This window comes from Patagioenas fasciata, chromosome 4, assembly GCF_037038585.1.
Source record: "Patagioenas fasciata isolate bPatFas1 chromosome 4, bPatFas1.hap1, whole genome shotgun sequence".
Lineage (NCBI taxonomy): Eukaryota > Metazoa > Chordata > Aves > Columbiformes > Columbidae > Patagioenas > Patagioenas fasciata.
The window spans coordinates 28,705,042-28,728,361 of record NC_092523.1 but is presented as its reverse complement, the minus strand read 5'-3'; the positions used below and the strand labels follow the sequence as shown (position 1 = coordinate 28,728,361).

General features: G+C 40.1%; 1 protein-coding gene across 6 annotated transcripts; it reads right to left on the bottom strand.

Annotated features, from left to right (window-relative positions):
* Window positions 1-864: 864 nt before the first annotated feature.
* SPATA18 (spermatogenesis associated 18) lies at window positions 865-23,300 on the bottom strand. 6 transcript variants are annotated; one of them, XM_065836135.2, is made up of 13 exons: window positions 22,935-23,300; window positions 20,324-20,429; window positions 20,094-20,209; window positions 19,390-19,508; window positions 16,580-16,675; window positions 11,987-12,121; window positions 11,091-11,328; window positions 9,938-10,096; window positions 9,172-9,347; window positions 7,221-7,344; window positions 6,805-6,879; window positions 5,993-6,038; window positions 865-5,514 (listed from the first exon to the last, which is right to left on the bottom strand). In XM_065836135.2, exons 1-13 carry the CDS (start codon window positions 23,019-23,021, stop codon window positions 5,507-5,509), a joined length of 1,485 nt encoding a protein of 494 aa, XP_065692207.1. In that variant the 5' UTR covers window positions 23,022-23,300; the 3' UTR covers window positions 865-5,506. The 6 variants fall into 6 exon arrangements, with proteins under 6 accessions (XP_065692207.1, XP_071663585.1, XP_071663586.1 ...); XM_071807484.1 differs by lacking the exon at window positions 6,805-6,879; XM_071807485.1 differs by lacking the exon at window positions 11,987-12,121.
* Between the last annotated feature and the right edge of the window lie 20 nt (window positions 23,301-23,320).

Below are 23,320 nucleotides of genomic sequence, written 5' to 3'. Positions count from 1 at the left end.
TTTTGCATTCACAAGACATTTTGAAAAAAAAAAATAAAAATCTTTCTTGTAAGTGTCCTGGTTTTGTTAAAAACAAGTTTCTCTATTAGTGAATTTGCCTGTCAGCTAAAGCTTTCATATTAGCTGCTTTCCAGAAAAGCCAGATACATGTTTTGGTAAACATAGCAATGGAATGCGAGGTCATTACTAAGAAGGGATGCACATCTCACAAGAGGGGCAACGAGAAACAGGTGACCAAAACCTGACTAACTGAAGTATTCCATCCCATTCATGTCATACTTCAAATAAAAGTGGGAGATCATGAGGATCCTGTCCCTTTTCCTCATGGCTGACATTAGGAGAGAACCTTGCTGGTCGTCCCTGCAAACTGAGGCCTAGTGAGAGACGGAATCCAGCTCCGGTTGGCTGCAAACTCCAGTCCAGGACTTTGGGTGCCGGCCCAGCAGTTGCCGAGACTTTCAAGATTGGTTTTGTATATTTTGTATTATTTTCTCTATTTTTATTAGGAGCATTAGTAAAGCATTATTAATTTTTCCAGCTCTCTTCTCTCAGTCCTTCTTTTCCTCCCGATCACCTGTCCTGAGTGGGAAGGGGGGAGAGGGAGGGGCTGAAGGGGGAAAAGGGGGGGAAGGGGGTTAACAATACATCTGCCAGGGTTTTATTGTCACCCCGCAATCAAAACCTCAACAGAAAGCTATTTGACATAACTGCATAGTCTATTTTTTTTTTTTAAGTATAGTAAGTTTATGCAATAAACTTTGTGCGATTTTTCTAAACTGCAACATTTTGCCTTATTTTTTCACTAACAAAGTACCTGAGAATCACACTTTACCAGAAAACAGACAAAACTTGAAAAATACTTGCCACATTTTAAAAATTTCATTTATTTTTTATTAATTCAAATGAGTCAGCCATAAAAAGCGCAAACCGAATAGAAGTTCATAGGGCAAAATGGTTTATGTGAATAGAGGATGATGCTTCCAAATAACAAATGTTTGTCTTGTTCATGCTGTTTTGCAGGCACATGTATCATCAACAAAGAGACAGGTTTTCACTGAAGGTCCTGAATGCAGTTTACAAAGGTAGGTGTCATATCTACTTGTGACAGATTATAGTCCTCTAATGTACAAGGCTAAATGCCAGCTACTGTGAAGAGAAGGAATTAGCCTAAAACTATCTCTCTTGATAAATTTTTTTCTTGTCAAATGAACATCTCTGAATGCAGGCCAAAGTCCTTTAGGAAAAAACAATTGCACAGGAAGCAATACTAATAGCTGACACTGTACTCTACATAGCTGCTCTATGCTGACGTTGTCCTTTCAAGCAGGTGACATTACTTTGATAACTGTGCTTTTGCAAGGCAGAAGTGTGGCCTTCTCAAAGCCATAAGAAAGCATAAATACACCACCCACTTCATCTGTATTCATACCTTCATCTGCTAACAGTAAAATGACACCAAGTGCTCATAAACAACACAGCTGTATTTCAGCAAGAGCCTGTGACAAATTTGCTTACACGTGTTGTTTTAAACCTTCAAAAACCTGGATACAATGAAATGTACATTTTTTCTGTGTATTTGCTTAGTACGCTGCAAGACTAGAAGAAACACAACACAGTCTTAAAACTTCAAACATTCAATCTGAACACATGCTAATGTGGCCGCAAGCCATAGCAAACAGATTTTCATTCATTTAATACAAAGCTAGATTATTTAATACTACAGTAAGAAAAGCATTGTGCAGTTAACACCAATCAAAAATGGCTGACAAAGGTTACATAAAGCTGAAAGACAGTAATTCTGATGGCACTTCCATGGGATGACAAACTTTTGCAGTACATACATGCAATATAAAAGTGAAGTTAAAAGGCTCAAATCCTGGAGGATGTACAGGCATATGTTTTCCAGTGAGTATTCTGATATTTTTCAGCCTTCACATTTACTTTCTTCAGGCTGTAAAGTATTTTTGCTTTAACTTCCCATCCATCTCCAGAGACTCCTACAAGACTGAATCAGCATCACAGCTCACTGCCAGCAAAATTAGATGGGAGGACTCCACCAGCCTCCTGCTCCCAACTTTCTTTCTCCTCTCAGGATGCTGGGTGAATCTACCAAAGATAATTTCTGAATTTAAATCTTCATCTTGCAGTAGCAAATTTAGCTGAGCCATTTACCCTCAGTATACACTGGCTCTGCATGAGTCTCTATGTTATTGAGCTGCAAACCTTGAAGACTGAAGATATTTTGATGACACTGTACTTTCCCAGAAATGGGGGATAAAACATCCACATGTTTAGACTGACTCCAGGACAGCCTTTGAATTGAGATACATAAAATCAGCCTTCAAAGAGCTGACATGCAGGGAAATTCTCTAGCAATCTCAAAATCCCTCACAAACATGTGCTGTTCTGCATGAACGCCTCGGCCCAAAGCTGGTGCTTTTTTACATCCTGTGCAGTCTGACTTCCATCAGTCCATCTACAAAGAGATTAAATTAGCTCAAAATCTAGCTTTCTTTTTCCTGCTATTAACACTTTGATCATGATCATACTGTTTCAAAAATATCTTGTAACAGAAGCCTTACTGGCTTTTTTTGTCACTTACTAGAATTTGTCACGTATTAGAATTACCATTTCTATTGTGCTGTATTTATAAGCGTGCCATTATCCAGGCTTGTGGTTGAGAGAAGAAAGAGGAAAAAAAAACCAAAAAACAAATATTACTGAAGATTTTTAAAACTCTTCTTAAAGTATTGAGTCATTGATTTCACATTAATGTTCCATTCTTTCATAGGGTCTTACAAGCAAATGCAGAAGTCCCTTTTTACAAGTTATTTTGCATTTGCTGGTTCATTTCGTATAATCTTTATTGGTATGCGTTCTCTGCACTGTTGTCACGTGGATAAAAAGCAGCACGAGAGCTATTAGTGTCTAACTTGACACCAAAACCAAACTTCTATCTGACCTACAGATTTGATTTGCTATAAATAAGCTGCGCAGGCAAGTAGTACAAAACAGTCTATTCCTAGAAAAAGACAATGGGCTGCAGAGTACAACTGAGTAGAGTAAGGTTTGTTTAACTAATTGTTACCATACTGTGGACTGACTTCTTATTTTGTTGAAAAGAGTTTTCTCTGCTCTAAAACATAATGAAAAAAAAATCCTAGAGCTGCTTTCTCCCTACCAAAACAAGTCACTGGCTGTCATTTCATTAGTTTTTTACTTTGAGATTAACTAGTTCTCTAGGTACCTGCTGGGGGTGTAAGATGAGATGGTCAACCAAGCACCACAAATTTGTCTTTTATGGCAATTTTAGACCTTTGGGAATACTTGTTCCTAGTGGAATCACAGGTGTGTGCAAGTCTGGAACTACCCTGACTCTCACGTTTGTCAAGAAAAAACATATTTCCTTGGTGTGGTCTTGGTTTTCTTACAGTTGGTGTGGAAACTTACTTCAACTTAAAATCATAAGAGAGACGTGTCTTGGTCATTATATGCAGAAGACAAACACACAACAGCTAGGTTTTAAAACAAAACAAAACAAAACAAAACAAAACATACCTCCCTAGCCCTTGGTAATTAGAAGATTTCGAGAAATTCTTCATTTTTCTGCTCAAAACCATATTCGAGATATCTAATTGCCTTCTGTTGCCACACAAGTTGCAGGTGCTCACTTTTTCCACAGCTGTGGTGGTTTTAGCCATGAGATCAGTGCAGAAATATGCAGGTTTGCTTCAAGCTCAGATCCATAGCTGTGACCAACAATCAGGCTCTTAGATGAGGAAATACATTGCTTTGCATTTTCTCTTGTGATTTTCTCAGGTAATAAAGCACATCACATCCATGCATGTGCCTTTGTGTCCCCTTAGGTCAGTCAGAGTGGCTCTGGAAATAACTCCCTACACACAGAGCCTCATTTTGCTCTCATCAGTTACTAATGGCCTAATTCCAATGAAAATACATCTGTAGAACTCAAGTCACAGCTGACCCATGGCTCATGGGGACCAGCACTAAAGTCTGCCTGAAATCTGATCCTGTGCCAAAGAGCCTTGTGCCAAAGTCTTAAGCCACACAAGAAGTAGAGAGAAAGAGCATGGATGTGTCAATCTGCATAAGATCCCTGGAAAAGGATGACAAAATCTGCTCCTGTACCTTAATTTTAAGGACTAAATAGTTTCAGAACTAATAAAAACGTGTGCTCGTGTTATTACAGTCTTGCTAATGCGACATCATGTTCCTGGGTACAGGCTGATTAAGAGAGGAGGCAGAAAGGAATTTTTCCTCCTTCTGATTGTACATATTCCACAATTGTGGAGATGAATTTGGGCAGTGCTCCACATACCTTTGAAGCATCAGGTATTGACTGGAATGAGCCAGTGGAGTTGGTGAATTACACATCAGCTCCATTACGACAAATTCTGTGTTTCCGTGTAAAAGCACGAGGCCACAAGCAGTCACTTGTGTGGCTCGTATTTAAGGCTGGCCCTACAGATGCGGTTCTGAGAGGAAGACAGTATCAGTTCTCTCAAAAACAAAAATGCTGATATTAAAATCAACATTTACAAAGGGAACATACTATTTAAAGTGCCAGAAGAAAATCTCTTCGGGTCTCTAACTTTTACACTTAAAATGTAACAAACACCCACAGTAGGAGCTAACTGGACAGGTTTTTTTCACTGTGTTCACAAGAATTACCAATCTATCAGTCTAGTATGGAAGCCCATTAAAAGTGGTACCAAATAGGCCACTTCAAGCAAGCATTTCAAGCCTACAAATAGTCAGTGGCACACTTTCAAAATACTTCAAGTTCCAAACTACAAATTTTTATGATATTCATTTCTAAGTAACAACGAATTTAACAAGGACTATTACTGCCTTGCCAAAGCACACTCCCATGCTTTCATAAGTAAATGGCAATAGAGTCCTGGGGATTGCTGAAGTATTGCTAGTTTATGAACGTTTTGTGCAACTTTTACATTGTAGTTAGAAAAGTCAGTTTGCCACAAGGACATATTTCAAATCCTGCTGTGTGGGACTGGCACATCCTAAGATTATTGCTATTTTCTAAAATTGTAAATAAGCACCAATTAATGAAATTGTTTTCAAGTAAAAGCTAACCTCAACATTCTGCAATGTTCACCATTTAGGTTATATTAAACATCCTCTAAACTGCATCACTTGGTATCTGTTGAAAACACTCTAGATGCAATAATTTCATCTGCAGGACTACAGCATGCACTACTCAGTGCTCTGCAAATTTTGTCAAATGAGTATGATCCTGTATTGCACACACTTTTTTTTTTTTTTTTTAAAAAATGAGAAGGGTTGAATTAGTTTCTAAAATCATAAATAAGCCTCCTATAATTCTAAAAACCACACTGAACACAAACTCCATTTGGAGTGACAGTTGCCATTCACATTATTGCGAGGTTTGAGGTATTCTTGACAGGAAAAGGCACCAGGGAAGTTCTTGAATCCAGATGTAACTGCATTACAGGAATGTGTTCTGTTAACGCCCTATTGAAGAAAGAGACACATTTCAGTACAACTATTTTTTTTCTAAACCTCCAAACTGGCTTGGCTTCAAGATGGGCACACATTCATACTGTGTGAAATCCCTCACCTCACCATCACCACTTAGGTATCTCTGGATTCTGAAAGGCATGGAGCCAACAGGCATGCAGATAACTGTCTCTTGTGTAGGGAAGAAAACAAGCTTTACTTAATATAAACTGGCCACAATAAAGGCAACCAGCAGGGAGAACTCATGGCAGTGGTCCAAGTAGAGTGAAAAACAAGTTCTTCTCCAAGTCAGAAATTTCAGCCTTTTTCCAGAAAAAAAAAAAAAAAAGAGGTGCTACCCATTTTGAAAATAAGACTTGGACAAGTATTTTAGAGTCAAAGACCTTCAGCATGTTATTTTTCTGTTTACTCAGTCAATTCAAGAGCTTAATGTGAAAACCGTGAGTCAGTATGAACTAATATGCTCACTCACTTGGGCTTGTGCTCCTCAGTGGTGAAGGACTGCGGCTTCGAGACAACTGCAAGACAAATAGAAAAGGAAACTCAGGTGTGCTAAAGAAACATACCCACAAAAGGCACCTGAGGAGACACCAACATTCAGAAAATTTGCACATGCTACTCTAGCAGTGCAGTTCCATTGCTAAAAAGTCAAATTCAAAATCTTCCTAGTTGTTCTTTCACACCCTGCACACGCACAAAAAAGTGAGTCTTAACCAAAGCCTGTCACATTTTTAATATTCATATTTTAAGTTGAGGGCACCTATATCAATAATTAAAAATACTGTGTTAGCATACCATACACAGAACTCTGCTAAGGTTTTACATAACTTATTAGTACCACCTCAGTTTTTCCCCTTTTGCACACCCTACACTGATTTTCTGCTCCTCTGAGGCATTAGAGGGTAAAGTTACATTACTAATTCCAGGAGGCAGGAACCATGTGCTGTGTACGTACTGTAAGATGATGAAAATACTTCCAGGTGACTCAATTAGTTATTCAGAAGGGTAGTGAGGCAAGGGAGAGTAGGGGAAAGCATTCTGAGATCCACAGTTGATACTTCCAAGAACTTAACTATGATCTACTTCTCATACAGTATCTCCACTGATAATTATACCAGGCAATAACTGTCAGTTCAACTTCACCTCATTCCAGACCCAGCAAAGGCATTTATTCCCAATGCTAAATTGTATGTGTGGCACATGAGCATTTTTAAAAGGTTGCCTTAATTCTGAGTTTAAAATACTTGATGCTGTTTATACTACAAGCATTCAGCTGGGGCTTACGTGGTGGGCTAGAAGAGGACCAGGGCTACTGCTGCGGCTTCGGCCTCTGCTGCTACTTCTACTTCTGCGAGACCACTACAAGAGAAGAGTTTCACAAACCTCTTTTGAGAGAAAGCATTTAACAGATTGGGCAAGCAGATTTCCCATGCTGGAGACAAGGCTTGAGGACAGAGAGTAAACACAGTAAACTGCCTCCTTAGAATAAGTGCTGCTGACAATCATACATCTGCATAATGAATACATTAAGGCAAACGGAACTGTTCATCCTAAATACAGGATGAGGCACTAAGACCTAACTTATATTTGATATGCACAACTCCAGCTATATAGGGAACAATGAAGAATTTATGGTTTTAAATTTTAAAACAGTGTTTAGATCCTATTACTTCCCTTAACATGTTCCTTAAAGTACATACCAAAGCTCCTCTTTTTGTGACTGCCTCTCCCTTCAAAATTACAACATCTTTTTCCATCAGAGCAGGCCATACATGATAGGCCACCAAGAGAGCTGTGAAATCAGAGTCAAAACTACGATAGTACCTGTTGAAACAGCACAAGAAATGTCTGTATGTAAGTGCCAAAAGAGAAACATGACGCTTCAAGTTGTGAAAGCTGATAAAAAGCAGAATACTCATTAGAGCTCATAAGCACATTTCTTGACAATATTTCCATATCACAAAAATAAGTATTAAGTGAACCTGTAAATAAATGCATTTGTAAGACAGACTAAGCAGAATATACTTTCTGCTTACTGAGAGACACTCCAGCAAAGGCATCTCACACTGTAGAAAGCCACTAGACCATATTCTTGCATTACCCACACACAAGGTCCTTGGGCCTACTGACAGATTAAATCTCCTAAGCAGCATTTTGGCAGGCATAGTCATCCCATCTTCCTGAAATAACTTGCTAAAACAAGACCCCTATAGAAGATATTACAGAAATACTCTTTCTCAACTATCAAGTTAAATCCTAGTATCTTAAAAGACATGAGGTAATTTTATTAGCAAGACCTTCAGATATTGATAATGAAACTGTGACTTTTTAGCTAAGAAAAATTATTTTGAAGGCCTGTATTAACATACCAGATATTTATTACCTCCCTAAGTGTGCAATATTGACTGAATAATACGTCTGGTTTTGTGGATTCAAACTCAGAACAAACAGCAATGCATTAGTAACTTACATACAATAGTCACTTACATAAAACAATGTTGTAAACTGAGGCATGAAGCTCTGCATGGAGAAAGGTATAGGGTACGATGAGGTTTGGCCAGTCCTTTATAGAGTAGTATCATGCATAACTAACAGAGCTATTTTAATCTCTACAAATTTTGCTCCGCCTCTGTGTATCACATCCATATGCTATACATGTAAACATATATATATGCCACATACCTATCTATACAGAAGGATAGATGTGTTTATGTCTCCCATAGAAGCACATATAAGAACATTACGCCTGTTTTTTGAAGACCACACACATAAGTGGGTGGAGAAAGCATTCCAAGCCTACAGCACAGCATTGCTGCCTTCTGAACTCAGCCAATTTGGGTATCACCCAGCTCACTGCCAGGCTTTGGCAGGATCATTAAGTAGGCACCTATGGCTTTTCACTCTCCTGTTAAAGGGCTACTTTTATCTTCTCTATTTCTCTCCTTGGCTTCTCAAGCTCTTCCCCATCTGGGTTCCACTCTGTTTTAAATTATTATTAGAAACCTCCTTATTGCTGTGGTTTTTCTTGCTCTTGAAAGGAGTTTTTTTGGAGCTACCAATCCTGTTAGTTTTCTCGAAGGCATGAAGTTCCCCGCAATTACCTGCCAGCTAGCAAAGCACCCAGCCCTGACCCTACAGAAAAAAAAAAAAAAAACCACAACACCAAAAACCATCATATGGTGTGCATTTTTTAAACAAAATTCCCATTTTTAAAAGGCATTTTTCTTTTTGGTCATCTCTAAACCAGAAGAGATAGGAGTGTATTAAGATCCATATGTCATACAGCAGCCACAGCCTGGAGATCACAGCACACATGGTGATGATCCTGGAGGCAGACAGAGACTAAACAGGGAAAAGAAAGCTGATCATCATTTTCCTCTTAAATGACCAGTTAAACATGCTCTGGAGACCGAAGTTTATCCAGAAAATTGCTCTGCTGTTCATTAAAAAAGCTGTTAACACTGGTCTACATTCTGGCATTTATATACCATCATAGACCTTAATATCAAATTCACTACAAACCAGAAGTATTTTCCCCAAATTAATATTTAGCAATCTCAAACCCTTATATTAATTAGGAAAGAAGTAGACTATACAACTTGGTGGATTTTTCAAACAGTAATAATCTGACTGAAAATAAAGAGTTCTTACTTGGTCTCACTGAAAAGTTCTCCGTCAGTACCAAAGGCAATATCAAGAGGAGGAAAGAGTGTCTGCATGGAAAAAGCCACACGGCACAACTCTCGAATCAAAGTGCTGATCACAATGAAATCAATTTCTGGTGGAAATGAAATCTTCGGGTTGATGTTCATGGAGCGAATTACTTCCTGAAAATAAACACAATTGAGTAATTTGAGCTCATTAACACTTTTATTCACAGGTAGTATGGAAATCCCTCCTCAACAGGCCTCTCAGCTTTCTACATTAAAAAACAAACAAACAAACAAACAAAACAAACAAAACAAAACAACAAAAAAAACCAGCATAAGAAGCTCCCAGCAATGTTGTCTTAGGCTATTCCAGAAAATATTAGCTTCAGAAAGAACATGCTGTTATTTTAGAAATAAAGTATGAGTGTATCAACCTTAGGAGTGAGATGCAGCTTTTCAGCAGAGCACAGAATTTAAGAAAAATATTACATTTAGCTTACATTTATTTGATCAGGACAGCTACACTGTATCTTGCAAAAAATATTATTCTGGCAGACAGAGACATTCTAAGCACTGGCAAATAAAACAACTGATTACTGGGCCATACCACAATATTATTTTGGAAAAGAAAGAGCTACAAGACACAAAATCCATGCAGTAAACTTTTTTCATTCTTCAGGTTACAGTGCATTTCTAGTTTACACACTCTGAATTTATGAGCTACTGAAACAGATCAACATGTCACTTCCTCAATGCCCTTGACTTACATTGACGCTGGCTTGAACGTCATACAGATCCTCATGGCGAACTATGTAATCCAGGACAGTGTCTTCAAGTGACTCAGGCCCCGAGTGACCTAGAGACAGAGTGTCTCTCACACGTATTTTGAACTGCCTGTAGGCCATCTTAGCTGCACTAAAAGACTCCTGTAAACAAAGAACATCTAGTTAAACACAGAAGACAGATTAATTTTTTATCCGCTATCTGAGAGTATGAACTTAACCCAGTACTATCATTGTAAGGAGGAACATAAAATGCTGCTGTAAAAGTGAAAGTTAAAAATAGTACTCATCTGGGCAGACTTCTCTGATTAAATCAAGTGTGATTTATTTGCAGAATACAGGACTGAAAAGCTTCCCACCTATCTTTCTATTTTTATGTAAGATTCCATCACACACTCACAATCAATGGAATCACATGCAAAAATATCAAGAGCAGAATTCAGTAATATAATTGCATTTCATGTGCACAGCCTATCAGGTCAGACAGGAGCACATCTTGTCTGTTGGGCAGAAAGGTTGAATTGGAGAGTGTAAACTGAATGACAGCTGTGGGAAAAAAACTTCAGTAATTTCAGTGTGCTTGGGATCACACACATGAAGAGACACACTGCCTCTCTGACACAGGTTTGTACTACATCAATTTTATAGAAAAGAATGAAAAATTTCTTCAGATTCCTAGTAAATGTGAGGTATCTAGGTAATTTCAAGGGACCAAATAAAACTATTAATAGAAAAGCACATAGCTACAAGAGGAAGGCATGACATGGAAAGGTTTTTAGCGTTCTAAAATGTAGTATTCCCAAAATAATTAATCTAAATGAGGCGGTGGTGTTCAGTGCAGGAATCATCTACCTTTCAGAGCCATTCATTCTTATGTGCCCCTTTTAGCAGCTGTACTGTAGATCACTGACCCTGTCCTACTAGTGGGACACGACAGTCAGAAAAGGACACTAAACTGAGAATTCAGTGTAGAAGTGTGAGGGGAAGAAGGGGAAACAAAAAGAGAAAAAAGAAGAGAAGTTTTCTTCTCCATACTTCACAGAAATGCTAATTTCTGCAAAATTTAATCCAATCCAGCCATAATATTTTATTTAAAAAATTATTCCGGCCTGTAAAACAATAAATATATTTTTCTTACCACAGCTGCAATGTATATTATCCTCTGCACCATCTCCATGTCACTGATGTATGTCCTCAAAAGGGTCTCTGCATCCAAACGTTCTTGAGCATAAATGTCACCAAAGCGAGTTATGAGGCAGGCGCGGCGCGAAGTGTTTGTGCGCCTGGCTCGGCCTGGGGAGCAGCTCCTTGAGGGAAGCAGACTCGATGACTTGATTTCACTGCGCCTTGGGGAAGGAGAACGGCTCCGTGCAAGCCTGTGACAGACATGGAAAGAAGCAAAAGGTCACTTCACCATCCTCAGAAGCTTTTGTCCAGCACACAGAGTTGTGTTAATTTAATTATTACCAGGATAAGATGAGATTTTGAGCCAACATTATTAAAGAAGTAAAGCTGCAGCTGGTTAGTCTAATATGAAGGCATTTGTGTCAATACATTTTATGTGCTAGAGCCTGAACAACAAAATTAAAGTAACTCCTAAAGCGTGTATAGCCAAGCACTTCGTTCTGGGGAAACATATTTTTAACTAGTAATGGTCTGGACATTTGTTCCTCTTTCAGTATCACTGAAGAGTTGTAAAGTGAAACAAGTGAGAATGTAACCAGTTCCACCATGCAATGGTATAGTATCCAAAGATGACGTAAACAAATAAACTAGCCATCTCTTTTTATACCATTTGGTTGCTCTCAATGTATTTTATGAAGCTGCTCTCTTTGCACTTTTGCCAGAAACTTAACATAGCTGCCTGAAATTAAAACATTTGGGCACTAGGAGAAATCACTTAAGAGTTTACATTGCTTCATAGCAAAGTACAAAAGCCTAGCTTTTGTTTATACTTCAAATGAGGAGAGAATGAATGCTGTCTAACGTTAGCTTTTTCTCTGATTCAGTGACTTCCCTGAATAACACCTCTACCTGCTCTGGAGAACAGAATTTTGGGCATCCAGGATAGTAATCTCATCCCGCAGTATTTGAATCTGCTGCTCATAGTCATTCATACGATTTAACTTCCTCAGAGCGTCCTCCTCTTGGGCACGGGATGTCTTCAGACTTAACCACACAGAATAAAGTCAGTCACAGGATGTCCTTCTACCAGTGCAAACCATCAATCAGTTAATCCTCATCATCAAACAAAAAGAACAAAAAAAGAGCAGAAATACTGAGCATGTTCCATATACTGAAATACATGGAAATGAAGAGTTTTAAAAAAGCGTACTCCAAACCATACTCTTAATTACCCTTTAAAATGTAAAAGTGTGGTGTGGCAGGAGACTGGATAGATCACTAGTTAACATTTGGTGTCCTTGCATTAGCTCAGATGATGAGGTCTAAGAAAGAAATGGGTTTCTGTCTCATATTTAAGGTGCAAACTAAACTAGCTCAGTTCTATTTCCTAGAGTTCAAGACTCTAGGTATTTTCTTGTATCAGGTCCTTGGGTTCTTTTCTTTGCTGGAATATATTAGTCAGTCAAAGGGTATAACCAATGATGTTATTCAAGTAATATCAAAAGCTAAAGATATCTCTTCTGCTCACCCAAGGAGAAGCAATGTTTCTTAAACATTGGCAGACCACCAGTTAGGCAAGTTTACCTTCTGTCCTTTACTCTTACTTAATGTTAGAAAGTATCCCAACATCTGTTTCCCCTCCAAACATAGATATTACTGTTGTTTTCCATTTTCCAAAAGAAAAAAAAAAAAAGCTTTCAATTCATTTTGGAGGCATTCAGTCTGTCCTCCTTTTTCTTTACTGAAGGACCCTGGCAAGATTTTTCAGGTTCTGAACCACCTATCAATTGACAAGCTTCCCATTCTAATCCTTTAAGCAGCGTGCTGACTGAGAGACCACAGATGAGGCCAGCGCATCTGCTAAGAGGAAAGACCAGCCTTCTAACCTGGCCAGGGAAAGCTGCAGATACTATTACAATCCTACAATCCCATGGACATCCTTAGTCATCTCCTCCAGCAGGGACTTCTAGCAGAATAGCAATAAAAGAGGGCTAAAGAATTCTAATATAAAGAACAACTGCAAAAGGAAAGTAGATTTGGGAAGACCAGTTCTAGAGATGGGGAAGAATCATGTACCACAAAAAATGCTTTCCTTAAATTGCCATGATAGACAATGCAGACAGAGCATGCAGTGTTAGTAACTATCCAACAGAAAGGATAAATACAAGTACTTCTCTATTATTTTCTTTTTGCTATTTACTCCTATTCACGTGGGGAGTTTTCAGAAAGTTCTAAAGCAATTTTTGATGGTCTTTATCTCGCTGCTCTGAGATCCACAAAGCTTCCATCTTTTCAGCGTGACAACAGACACTGATTACAAATACAAACAGATGCTTAATTATAGGTCTACCTTAATCAGGAGAGGGGAAAACAACAACAACACACACACACACACGCACGCACACACACACACACACAAAAAAAAGAAAAACAGGAAAGCCTATAACTGACTTAAACCAGCAGAAATACCTGCATCTTTCATCGTTCATCACAAGTCATATGGTAAGGCACAAACAGGAAAAGCCACCACTGAAAACAAATGTTTCTTTCTTTGTAAGAAAAACTAAATACCGAAAGTAAAAAAACAACTTTAAGACAGACACATTTATGAATTACCAATGCTGACTTTTGTAAGCCTTAACACTAATCCTTTCTATGTTAATTAAATATATGCAGTATTCAGAGTTTCCCCTGTTTCATTGTTCGTTCACTCTACTGCTAAATATTAATCTGAAATGAAGAGAGTATTTTCACTTTTCTGTTAAAGACATGTAGATGCTAAAAAATAAACTGGAACAAAAAAGGCAAAATATAGTTCTTAGAAAAATTAGAAGAGTTTTCATAACCCACTTTTATTTTAAGGCTATAACCAGTGTTTTAAATGCCGCCATCTAACCATTTAAAAATAATACAGGCATCTTCAGCCAGTGTCTCAGGAGAAAATAAGGACAGCCTTGAGAATTTGTGTGAAGTTTCTGCTTAATGCTGTTTAGATAACGAAGCCCACGGCTACACTCCAGTTTCAAACAATTCATCACTGCTAAAGTCCATCCCAGTTCTTGGGCTAAGCCTGATTCATTCAGTCAGACTGCCTTGAAATTCAAGGCAAGAGCAATTCCACCTATGTGATTTCTGGCCACATACCTGATTAATCTATTTTTAAGAGCCTCCTGCAACAGCGACACTACAAGGTCTTCAGGCAGCTAATTCAAGCTCCCATATTGGCTGTTATCAATTACAATCATGTTTATCAAAATCTCTTCCTGCCAATCTATATAATAGGTCCTCTGTACAGCAGATAAATAAAGAAAAGTCCTGTTGGCCTCATTTACCTTCAAGTGAGTTGTCTGACTTGCTCAAGTTTAACCAGACCTTGGCCCAAGTCTAAGCACCCTAGTAATAAGCTTCCATTTGTAACAGTACTAATAGGATTTTGTTCAGTCTGCATATAACAGCTTTTACTGCACAACTTTTTGTCCTTCCCTGAATAACTTCCAATATTTTTGAATGTTGAACATTATTAATTTAAAAAATGTGTATTTTCCTTCATAATTCTACAGGAAATAGCTAAATCCTGTTAAAATTAATATATTGATATAACAAAAGCATATACTGGCTGTAGAGCTTAATTATACTGAGTCTAGACCACATTTGCTCTAACAGCCCAGCAGACCAAGATGTCTAACAAAACATTTTTCAATATAAGTACGCAAGAGAGGCAGACAGACTATAGATAAGAGGAATGAGATCATCAGCTATTCCAAAAGTCTCAAAAACCAAGTTTACAGATAAAAGTGTGAAAGGCATTCCTGACAAACTGTATCTTGTGCAAAAAATAAATCCATCCCTAAGTGTCACAGATCAGTCCTGACCTCACTTTCTGTACTTTTAGAAGGATTCTGGTTTTGACAGGCAGGTGAAGACTGGGCAAATCTGATTTCACCCAACTAAAAGGATTCAAATTTTGAAAATATAATTCACAGAATATGAAAAGTAGCACATTTGATCAAACCAAAAGTTGACTACCCAGGCAGAATATGCAAATGTACAGTATCAACTAAACTGTGAGCAAACATGAACCATAAGTATGTAGAAATTATGGAATTTCTGAATTCATGGGAAGATAGGAATGTTTTGTCCTTCTCAGTAGTACAAATGGCAATGTGAGTTTCTGTCCAGTCTACATTAAGACCTACATATGGGAACTTTGAGATGTTTTATCTCCTACTAATAGTTCTAATCAGGAAGGCAGCAGTCAGGTTATATCTAAGAAGCAAGAAGTTATAAGAGCTACCTTTCACCCAACAAATCCAAACACCCCATTTTATAAGAATATGAGTTTGTATACCAAAAAATTAAAATCCAAGTGATCAACCCTTGCTAGGAAAACCCATGGATGAAATCTGACAACATTATCATTCAGAGATGAACATGTAAGATTCAATTTGATCCTGGAAGTAGAAACTCTAATGGCCTGAGGTTTTTTCATTTGCTCATCTTTATCAGGAGTAGTTCATCCTCTCAGTTACCCTAAAAGGAAAGATAAACTCATGTACAGTTATGTCCTTTCCTGCAGTGAAGCAGCAAAGTCAAATTCCCTCCACTTTTGAAAGCAGCAATGTTATTTTTCTGAAACTCTGCAAGCATTTATTTAACAAGTATGATTTGTTAAATTTCCATGGTTGAAATGTCAGTTATCAAAAGAATTCACACGCTGTTGGAATTAATTTCAACTACCTTTGTATTCTTTTCTGGTAGTGTAACACACAAAAACCCAAACAAAACAAATATAGAGACATAGACTACATTTCATAACAGTGAAGAATTATTACTGCTTCTGGAACTGCCTGTAGGTCAAGCCACATAAGGAAAATATAATAGTTTTAAGGACCGCTGTATTGAAACTGAAAGGTTAGTTCCCTCAGTTTCACCCTTACTGATCCAGATTAACTTCTCAGATGTGACCAACACACTTAAAAAATAAAAAATAAAAAAAAAAATTTAAACCAGAAGCACTGACATTGCCAATAGCCATTGCTTCTGTGCAGACAGACAAAAGGATTTGGCAAAATGGTCTAAAAGAAAAAGCCATGTAAAGAACTTTATCTTAAGAGAGACTGACTGAAGTGTCATTTGTTTAAGACACACACTACTTCCAAGAGCACGATAGCAAATTGCAAACAACAGTTTCCAGCTATATTCAGAGTGTGGTTCTCTCCTACTTAACTTCATATACAAAATTCTTATGCTATCAAGCTGCTAGTTTCAAAGTAATCCTTCCTCTGTCCAGCCATAAGGGTTCTTCTCACATGGATCTACTTATGCTAATTCTCTTTATATAACACCAAGAAATAAAGCCACAGGATGTCAAGGAGCTAGACTTAGTTTTTGCCACAGCATAGGACAATGCAGAATAAACAGAACCCACTCAGGTAAATCACAGACTGTGTCTCTGCCGGCTGACCTTCTGCCACAAATACCCCAAGATCCAATTTTTCTTACGCTGCTTTTAGCTGAACAATTTCATCTTCTGCTGCCAAAGCAGTAGTGATTGATTTGGTCTTTGTGTCTTCAAGAGCCAACTGGGTTTTTGCCAGACTGCAAGAAAAATTAATAACCTTCATGGTAAAGGCAGAGATTCTACCAGAGAATTTAATATGACAAACTGACTGTTTAAGCAGACCAAGCCCACACCAATTTAACATATAAAAACAATCACAGTGGGTTTTGTGCAGACTATCAGTACACAAATAGCTTATAAAGAGTCATATCTGACTATGCAATAACACAATTATCTTGCTATGACCCACCACTTACATTAAGACTCAATTGCAGTCTCTCCATCAATTTCAACAATTTACAGTGCTCAGAATGACTACAATGTCTATAGATGGGTTATCCTGGGACATGAATTCTCTTTTTCCTGCACTTGCCCCCTGTCTGCCAATAAGTACAAAATCATGATTCCGTACTGCATGACCTTGAAAGGATCAGTTCTGAAACTTTCATGCATGACTTCATCTCTGCTTGAATTACCTCTTCTCAACCCTACACCTTCCGGACTTCTGCCTTGCAAACCACAGCCAACACCTCTGACCCGACTGCACACAGAAATGCAACCCACAAAACTGTACAAAAGCTTTACCACTGATTTCCCACTTCTCACAGATCACCCAGAATGACTTTTTCTTGTCCTGCAAACTGCCACACACACACTCCATTCTGTATTAGTGATTAACTTTCCTTGTACTTCTCACACTTTTCTCCATCTCATCAAATAATCTCTTTCTATTCACACAGGAGCATGGACTGAAATCTCTCACCCCTAAATCAACCTTCACTTATATCTGAACTACAGAATGGCTGAGGTTGGAAGGAACCTTTGGAGGCCATCTGGTCCAACCCCCTGCTCAAGCAGAGCCACTCAGAGCTAGTTGCCCAGAACCATGTCCAGATAGCTTTTGAATATCTTCAAGGATTAAGACTTCACAACCTCCCTGGCCAACCTGTGCTAGTGCTCAGCCATCCTCACAGTAAAAAAGTGTTTCCTGATGTTCAGAGGGAACCTCCTGTGTTCCAGTTTGTGTGCATTGCTTCTGGTCTGGTTGCTGGGCACTGCTGGAAGTAGTCTGGCTCTGTCTCCTTTAGACCCTTCCTTCAGGTATATAAATCAACAAGATCCACCAATCTCAAATATGTCTTCTCTATAGTTAAGAAATATCAACAGAAAACAGTTCATTTGCTTATTCTTTTTGTCCTCTTCTTTTCAGGGGGATGCTGCACTGATCTTTAATTCAAGGTTGACTGAGAGATCTTTTTCATAGCAAAAAATTGGAATGCCTGCATTCATCCAAGATGAGAAATTAAAGATATTAATATGCATTGGTGAACATGGGAAGAGCAACTGATGTCATCTCCCTTGCCTTCTGTAAGGCCTTTGCCATAGTCCCACACAACATTCTCCTCTCTAAGTAGGAGAGATAAGGATTTGATGGATGCACAAGGAATTGGCTGGATGGCCACATCCAAAGAGTTGCAGTCAACAGCTCAATGTCCAAATGGAGATCCATGACAAGCAGTGTCCCTCAGGGGTCTGTGTTGGGACTGGTACTGTTCAATACTTTTATTAATGACACTGATAGCAGGATCAAGCACACTTGGGTGAGGACAACCACCAGTATCAGTACAGACTGCAGAGAAAAATGGATTAAGAGCAGCCCTGTGGAGAAGGAGGTAGAGAAAGTGGTAGATGAAAAACTAGAAATGAGCTGGCAATGTGCATTCAGAGCCCAAAAAGCCAACCACATCCTGGGCTGCATAAAAAGAAGCACGGTCAGCAGGTCAAGGGAGAGGACCCTGCATTCCAGCTCTGGCGTCCCCAGTACAAGACACACAGGAACCTGTTAGAGCAGGTCCAGGGGAGGGCCACAAAAACAATCAGTGTTGCAACACTTCTCTCAGCCATTCTTCACAGGAGACTTGGAGAAGAGCCTGGAGAAGGCTTCAGGGAGACTTTATTGAGGCCTTTCAATACTTCAAGGGGGCTTATAAGAAAGATGGAGAGACTTCACTTCTTACCCCTATCCTAATGACAGGACAATTTCTATGAAATTTCTATGAAAACAGCAGATATCTGCAAGATTAGGATACAAGATGAAATATTCTGTTGACCCTCTTTCCTCCAATCTAGCTAATACAGTTTGCAGTTCTGAGAACTTTATATTCCTGATATCACTTAGTATAATAAATTGAGAACACAGCACTTCACAAAATGTGTTTTATGCAACTGGACAAAAATTATTTAGTCCTAGTCACTTATTTGAAAATCTGTCTCTTCCTCCATCTTACCACAGTGGGTTTTGACCTTAGATGTTCACATAACAATTACATACCATAACTAATTATGACACGTTACAGGTCCTTCGATAGGTGTTGCGCTATAGCTACTCAACGGATTTTTATCAAGGTTTGTTCCGCAGGCAACAACTCATTGATTGTAATTCCACTGGGATGGTCATGCACTGTAGAAAACCCTTTCATGCAGAATACTGGCATGTTTTCCAACTCCCCTGCCAGAAGCAAAACCTATCAAGTCCATTTATGAATGTGGGTGTGACTGCATCATTTGTACCCCACTTTGGACACACACAGACAATCCTGAGCCCAGATGTATTTTGAATCTCTGCTTTTAAGCCAGAAATGAAACATTTTACAAATCTCCATCAGTATTTAGATGTCAAGAAAAACACACAGCTTGTTGAAAAAAATAAAAAAAAAAAAAAAAGAAAAATTATCACAGTTAATTCACCTACTCTTGTTGCACATTGCTGAGCTGTAGACGAGTTGAAGTCAGTTCTTCCTGCAGCTCTTGTAGTTGAAACGTCTGATTGCTGGCCAGCTCTCTCAGCTGCCTCTCTTTCTCAACTGAATCCTACAATGAAACACAAAAATCACAGTGCTTGAATGTGGTATCATGATGGACATGAGAACTTTTCTTTTCCCCCCTTCTGGTGATACTATAATGCTCAGATACTAAACAAAGATTGTTTTCTTCAAAAAAAATAAAAGGAGTTCACAGATAAATGCATAGAGTTTATACAGACCCTCAGCTTACATAGGTGTTTTCACAGTGGCAGGTTTTTACTAATAGAGATACAGTATAAATACTTCTGTGATGTCTTCGCAAAGGTAAATGTAGCATTTTTCCTAGAAAAGGAAGGCAGTAGAAGAACATAGCTCCTCTTACGAAGCAAATTCCTCCATGTTGTCACTCACTGTGAAACAGCATAAGCCCTAGAAGGCCAAAAGTAACTTCAATGACCTCTTTGATTTCCCTTTCAGAGGAAATGTAAGATGAGACAGAGAAATAGCATAGTTGTCTCCATGAGCAACTAAGGACATATGTCACTAAGCAAAATCAGGGAGGGAGGCTGTTATTAACAGAATGTTGCTAAGAGTTCTCCTGCAGGTATAAATTCACACAATTCTGTTTCCTTAAAAGAAATTTTCTACATACCTGAGTGAGAGAGAAGCTGTCTTCAAAGTGCCTTCCTGAAGTAGCACAGGAAAAACAGGTCCCTAGCCATGGCAGAAGACGAGTTTTTATTGTTTCCACACCTGCATAATGCCCACCTAAAAAAAAAATACATACATTAAGAAACTGTGAGAACACTTACAGAAACAGCCAGAGCTTGAAAAGATGACACTTGTGAAATGTGTTACTAGTAAGGCAAGGCACTGATTTACCTTCTCTAGATGTCTCATTGAGGATTGTGAAGAGCTGCCCTTGAATCTGAGAGTTCAATTCTATTATTTCACAGCATCGGTTGAGATTCTGATCACAGGAATTAATCTGTAAATTAATGTGTATTAATACAGCTGCCTGGGCTTTCCTACTTAAAATTATTCCTGTTATGATCATGATTTCTTTTTTTCCTATAATTACAACTTCACCATCTTTTCTTACTGCATCCACTAGAATACTCATCTTTAAAAGGTTCACATTGTTTACAGGCAAACAAACAAGACATCAGGACTTGTATCACCCAGTTAATTCACTATGTGAGAAAACTTACTCCTTTTCCCACCCATAAAGATACAGCCACAAATATCTCTAAAAGAGGAATAATAAAAACTGTGAATCTGTTTTAAAATCTTTCAACACAGAGTTTTTAAAATAATAAGATGGGAGACTGGATGAAAAAAACATATTAGTCTAAAATCTGATTTTCCGTATTAGCTGAAATACTACCTATAAGGCTATTATCTAGTTTTGTCAACAGCCACATGGAGCCTCCATGCAATTTTTTTCAATTTTTAAGAGCTACCAACTACAACAAATACAACTGAAGAATGGACAAAGTCCAGCATCATGCCTAGATAACAACAGAACACCAAAACAACACCACTGTCAGCAAATGTAATTCTGAAAAGGAGTTGACAGGGTTAGTCTGTCCAGAACACTACTGCACCTGCCGGGAGAACACATAATTTGTACCTGCTTCCTTAATCTTTATCCATAACCTGTGTCTCATCTTCAGCATAGATCACCCTCTAGGCCTTCAGGCTTTAATGGCTCCATATGGTTTTCACAAGCTTCCAAGACAGCTAAAACTCCCAACCATGCTCCTGTCAGCTTGCATTTTGATTGCTGCAACCTGCTGTCCCCTGGCCTCAAGGAGCAGAGTCTCCCCGTTAACCTCCACCAGAACACCACAGCAAAGTGCATTTTTCCAGCTCATTGCACAGACATAACACCCATGGTGCTTCCATCTGCCAGCTCCTCCTTTTCTGCAATGGCAGCCTGAAATTGCTCTTGTCTTCTTTCCCAAGATATCAGACAGTATCCCAACCTCATTTATTCAGGAGAGTTGAGCTCTCACTATTGCTCAGGCCTCCCCAGTTCTACCTCCACCACCCATTTGCAAGATTTTTAAATGCACATCTCTGTTCTTCCTCCTCTGGTGTCCTGCACTCTGTGGTAGCTTTACCAGCTACTCTCAAACTCCTCCTTAAAACTGTCCTTTGCCATGAGTCTTGCAGAGAGTTACACTGAATATGCTGTAACTCCTGCCTACCATGAAGTAAAAAAAGAACTGACTTCCTTTGAAAAGGCTGCATCTCTGCTCAGCACCTTTTCTCAGCAACCATAGAACACAGTAGATGGTTACAGGCTCATGGCTAAGAAGATGATTAGGGGCCTACAGCACATTTCTCATGAAGAGAGATTGAGTAAGTTGGGTCTGTTCAGCCTGGAGAAGAGAAGGCTGAGAGGGGATCTCATCAATGTTTATAAATATCTCAAGGGTGAATGTCAAGATGATGGGACCAGACTCTTGTCAGTGGTGCCAAATGACAGGATGAGGGGCAACAGGCACAGACTGCAGCACAGGAGGTTCCATCTGAATATACGGAGAAATTTACTTGAAGGGTGACAGAACACTGGAACGGGCTGCCCAGAGAGGCTGTGGAGTCTCCTTCTCTGGAGACATTCAAGACCCACTCGGACACATTCCTGTGCAATCTGCTCTGGGGGAACCTGCTTTAGCAGGTGGGTTGGAATAGATGATCTCCAGAGGTCTCATCTTTCCCTAATTTTACACCTCCTCTCTTGCTTCTGCTGTTTTGCCTCCTCAGTCTTCTGTCACCTCTTACTCCTCCATGCATCCTATTACATCCACCTGCAGCCTTCTCCTTGGCCATACCCAAAACTCTCTCCTCACACCTGTGTCCCCCCTTCCACAGCCCCTCTGCAGCAGTGCTGTCTTGCAGCCACCTCTCGGCTCTCTCAGGTTTCCCACCTAGAAGAGCCAGGAGGCTGGATGAGCCCATTCTCACTTCCAACATCCTTTTTCCTCATGTTTTCCTGACTGCTCCCAGGCCACAGGAGATTCCTCCTGAGCAGACCCTCACCCGTGGTCCTTCCATCTGCTCTTTTCTAGTCCAGACTTAACCATTACAGCTCAAATATCACTTTTAACCTCCACTCCCGGCTTTCAGAGAACCTTGTCGCTGGCAAAGAAAGAAAACAGCTGAAGCTGCGGCTGCTACAGGCACTGGGTGTTAACATCGCCGTAACTGGGTGCACGCGTGGGCCAAACATTCCTTTTGGACCCCAGGCGGCGGCCGCTCCCCGCGGCCAGGACTGCGGAGCTGCGGGTTTGGGTCACTCCCAAGAGCCGGTGTGGCCGCCGCCACTCCGCGTCCCGCCGTCACCGCGGAAACCGCCGCCGGCCCGGACATCGCGGCAACGGCGCCGCTGGGGCGGCCTCCCCGCGGCGAGGGCCCGCGGGGGAGGCGGGCTGGCCCCGTGCAGCCCCCGGCAGACGCGGATCCCCCTGCCGGGGCCGCGGCCCACCTCGTAGTCCCGGTACCAGCTCTCCAGCTTTTCCTGCAGCGCCCGGCAGCTCTCCGCGCACACCAGCCTCCTCAAGCTGTCGGCCATGGCCAGCTGTCAGTTCGCTCCCGGGGTTGGGATGGGATGAGCTGGGCTGCGTTGGTCCCCCGGCCCGCCCCCCGGGAGCCCCCGCGGGCGGGCGGCGCAGAGCTGGTTACCGCCGCTCCGGCCCCGCTGCTCTGGGCAGCGCCGCGTTCGCGCCGCCTTTATAGTCGCGATTGTAACGTGGGCCGGGCCCGGCGCGGCGGCGGGTGCCAGGGCGACGCAGGCTGGCGCGCCGCCGTTGTGGTAACGCAACGCCGGGTGTCACAGCCGCCCATGGGCCCAGAGCCCGGCCCGGCGGGCTG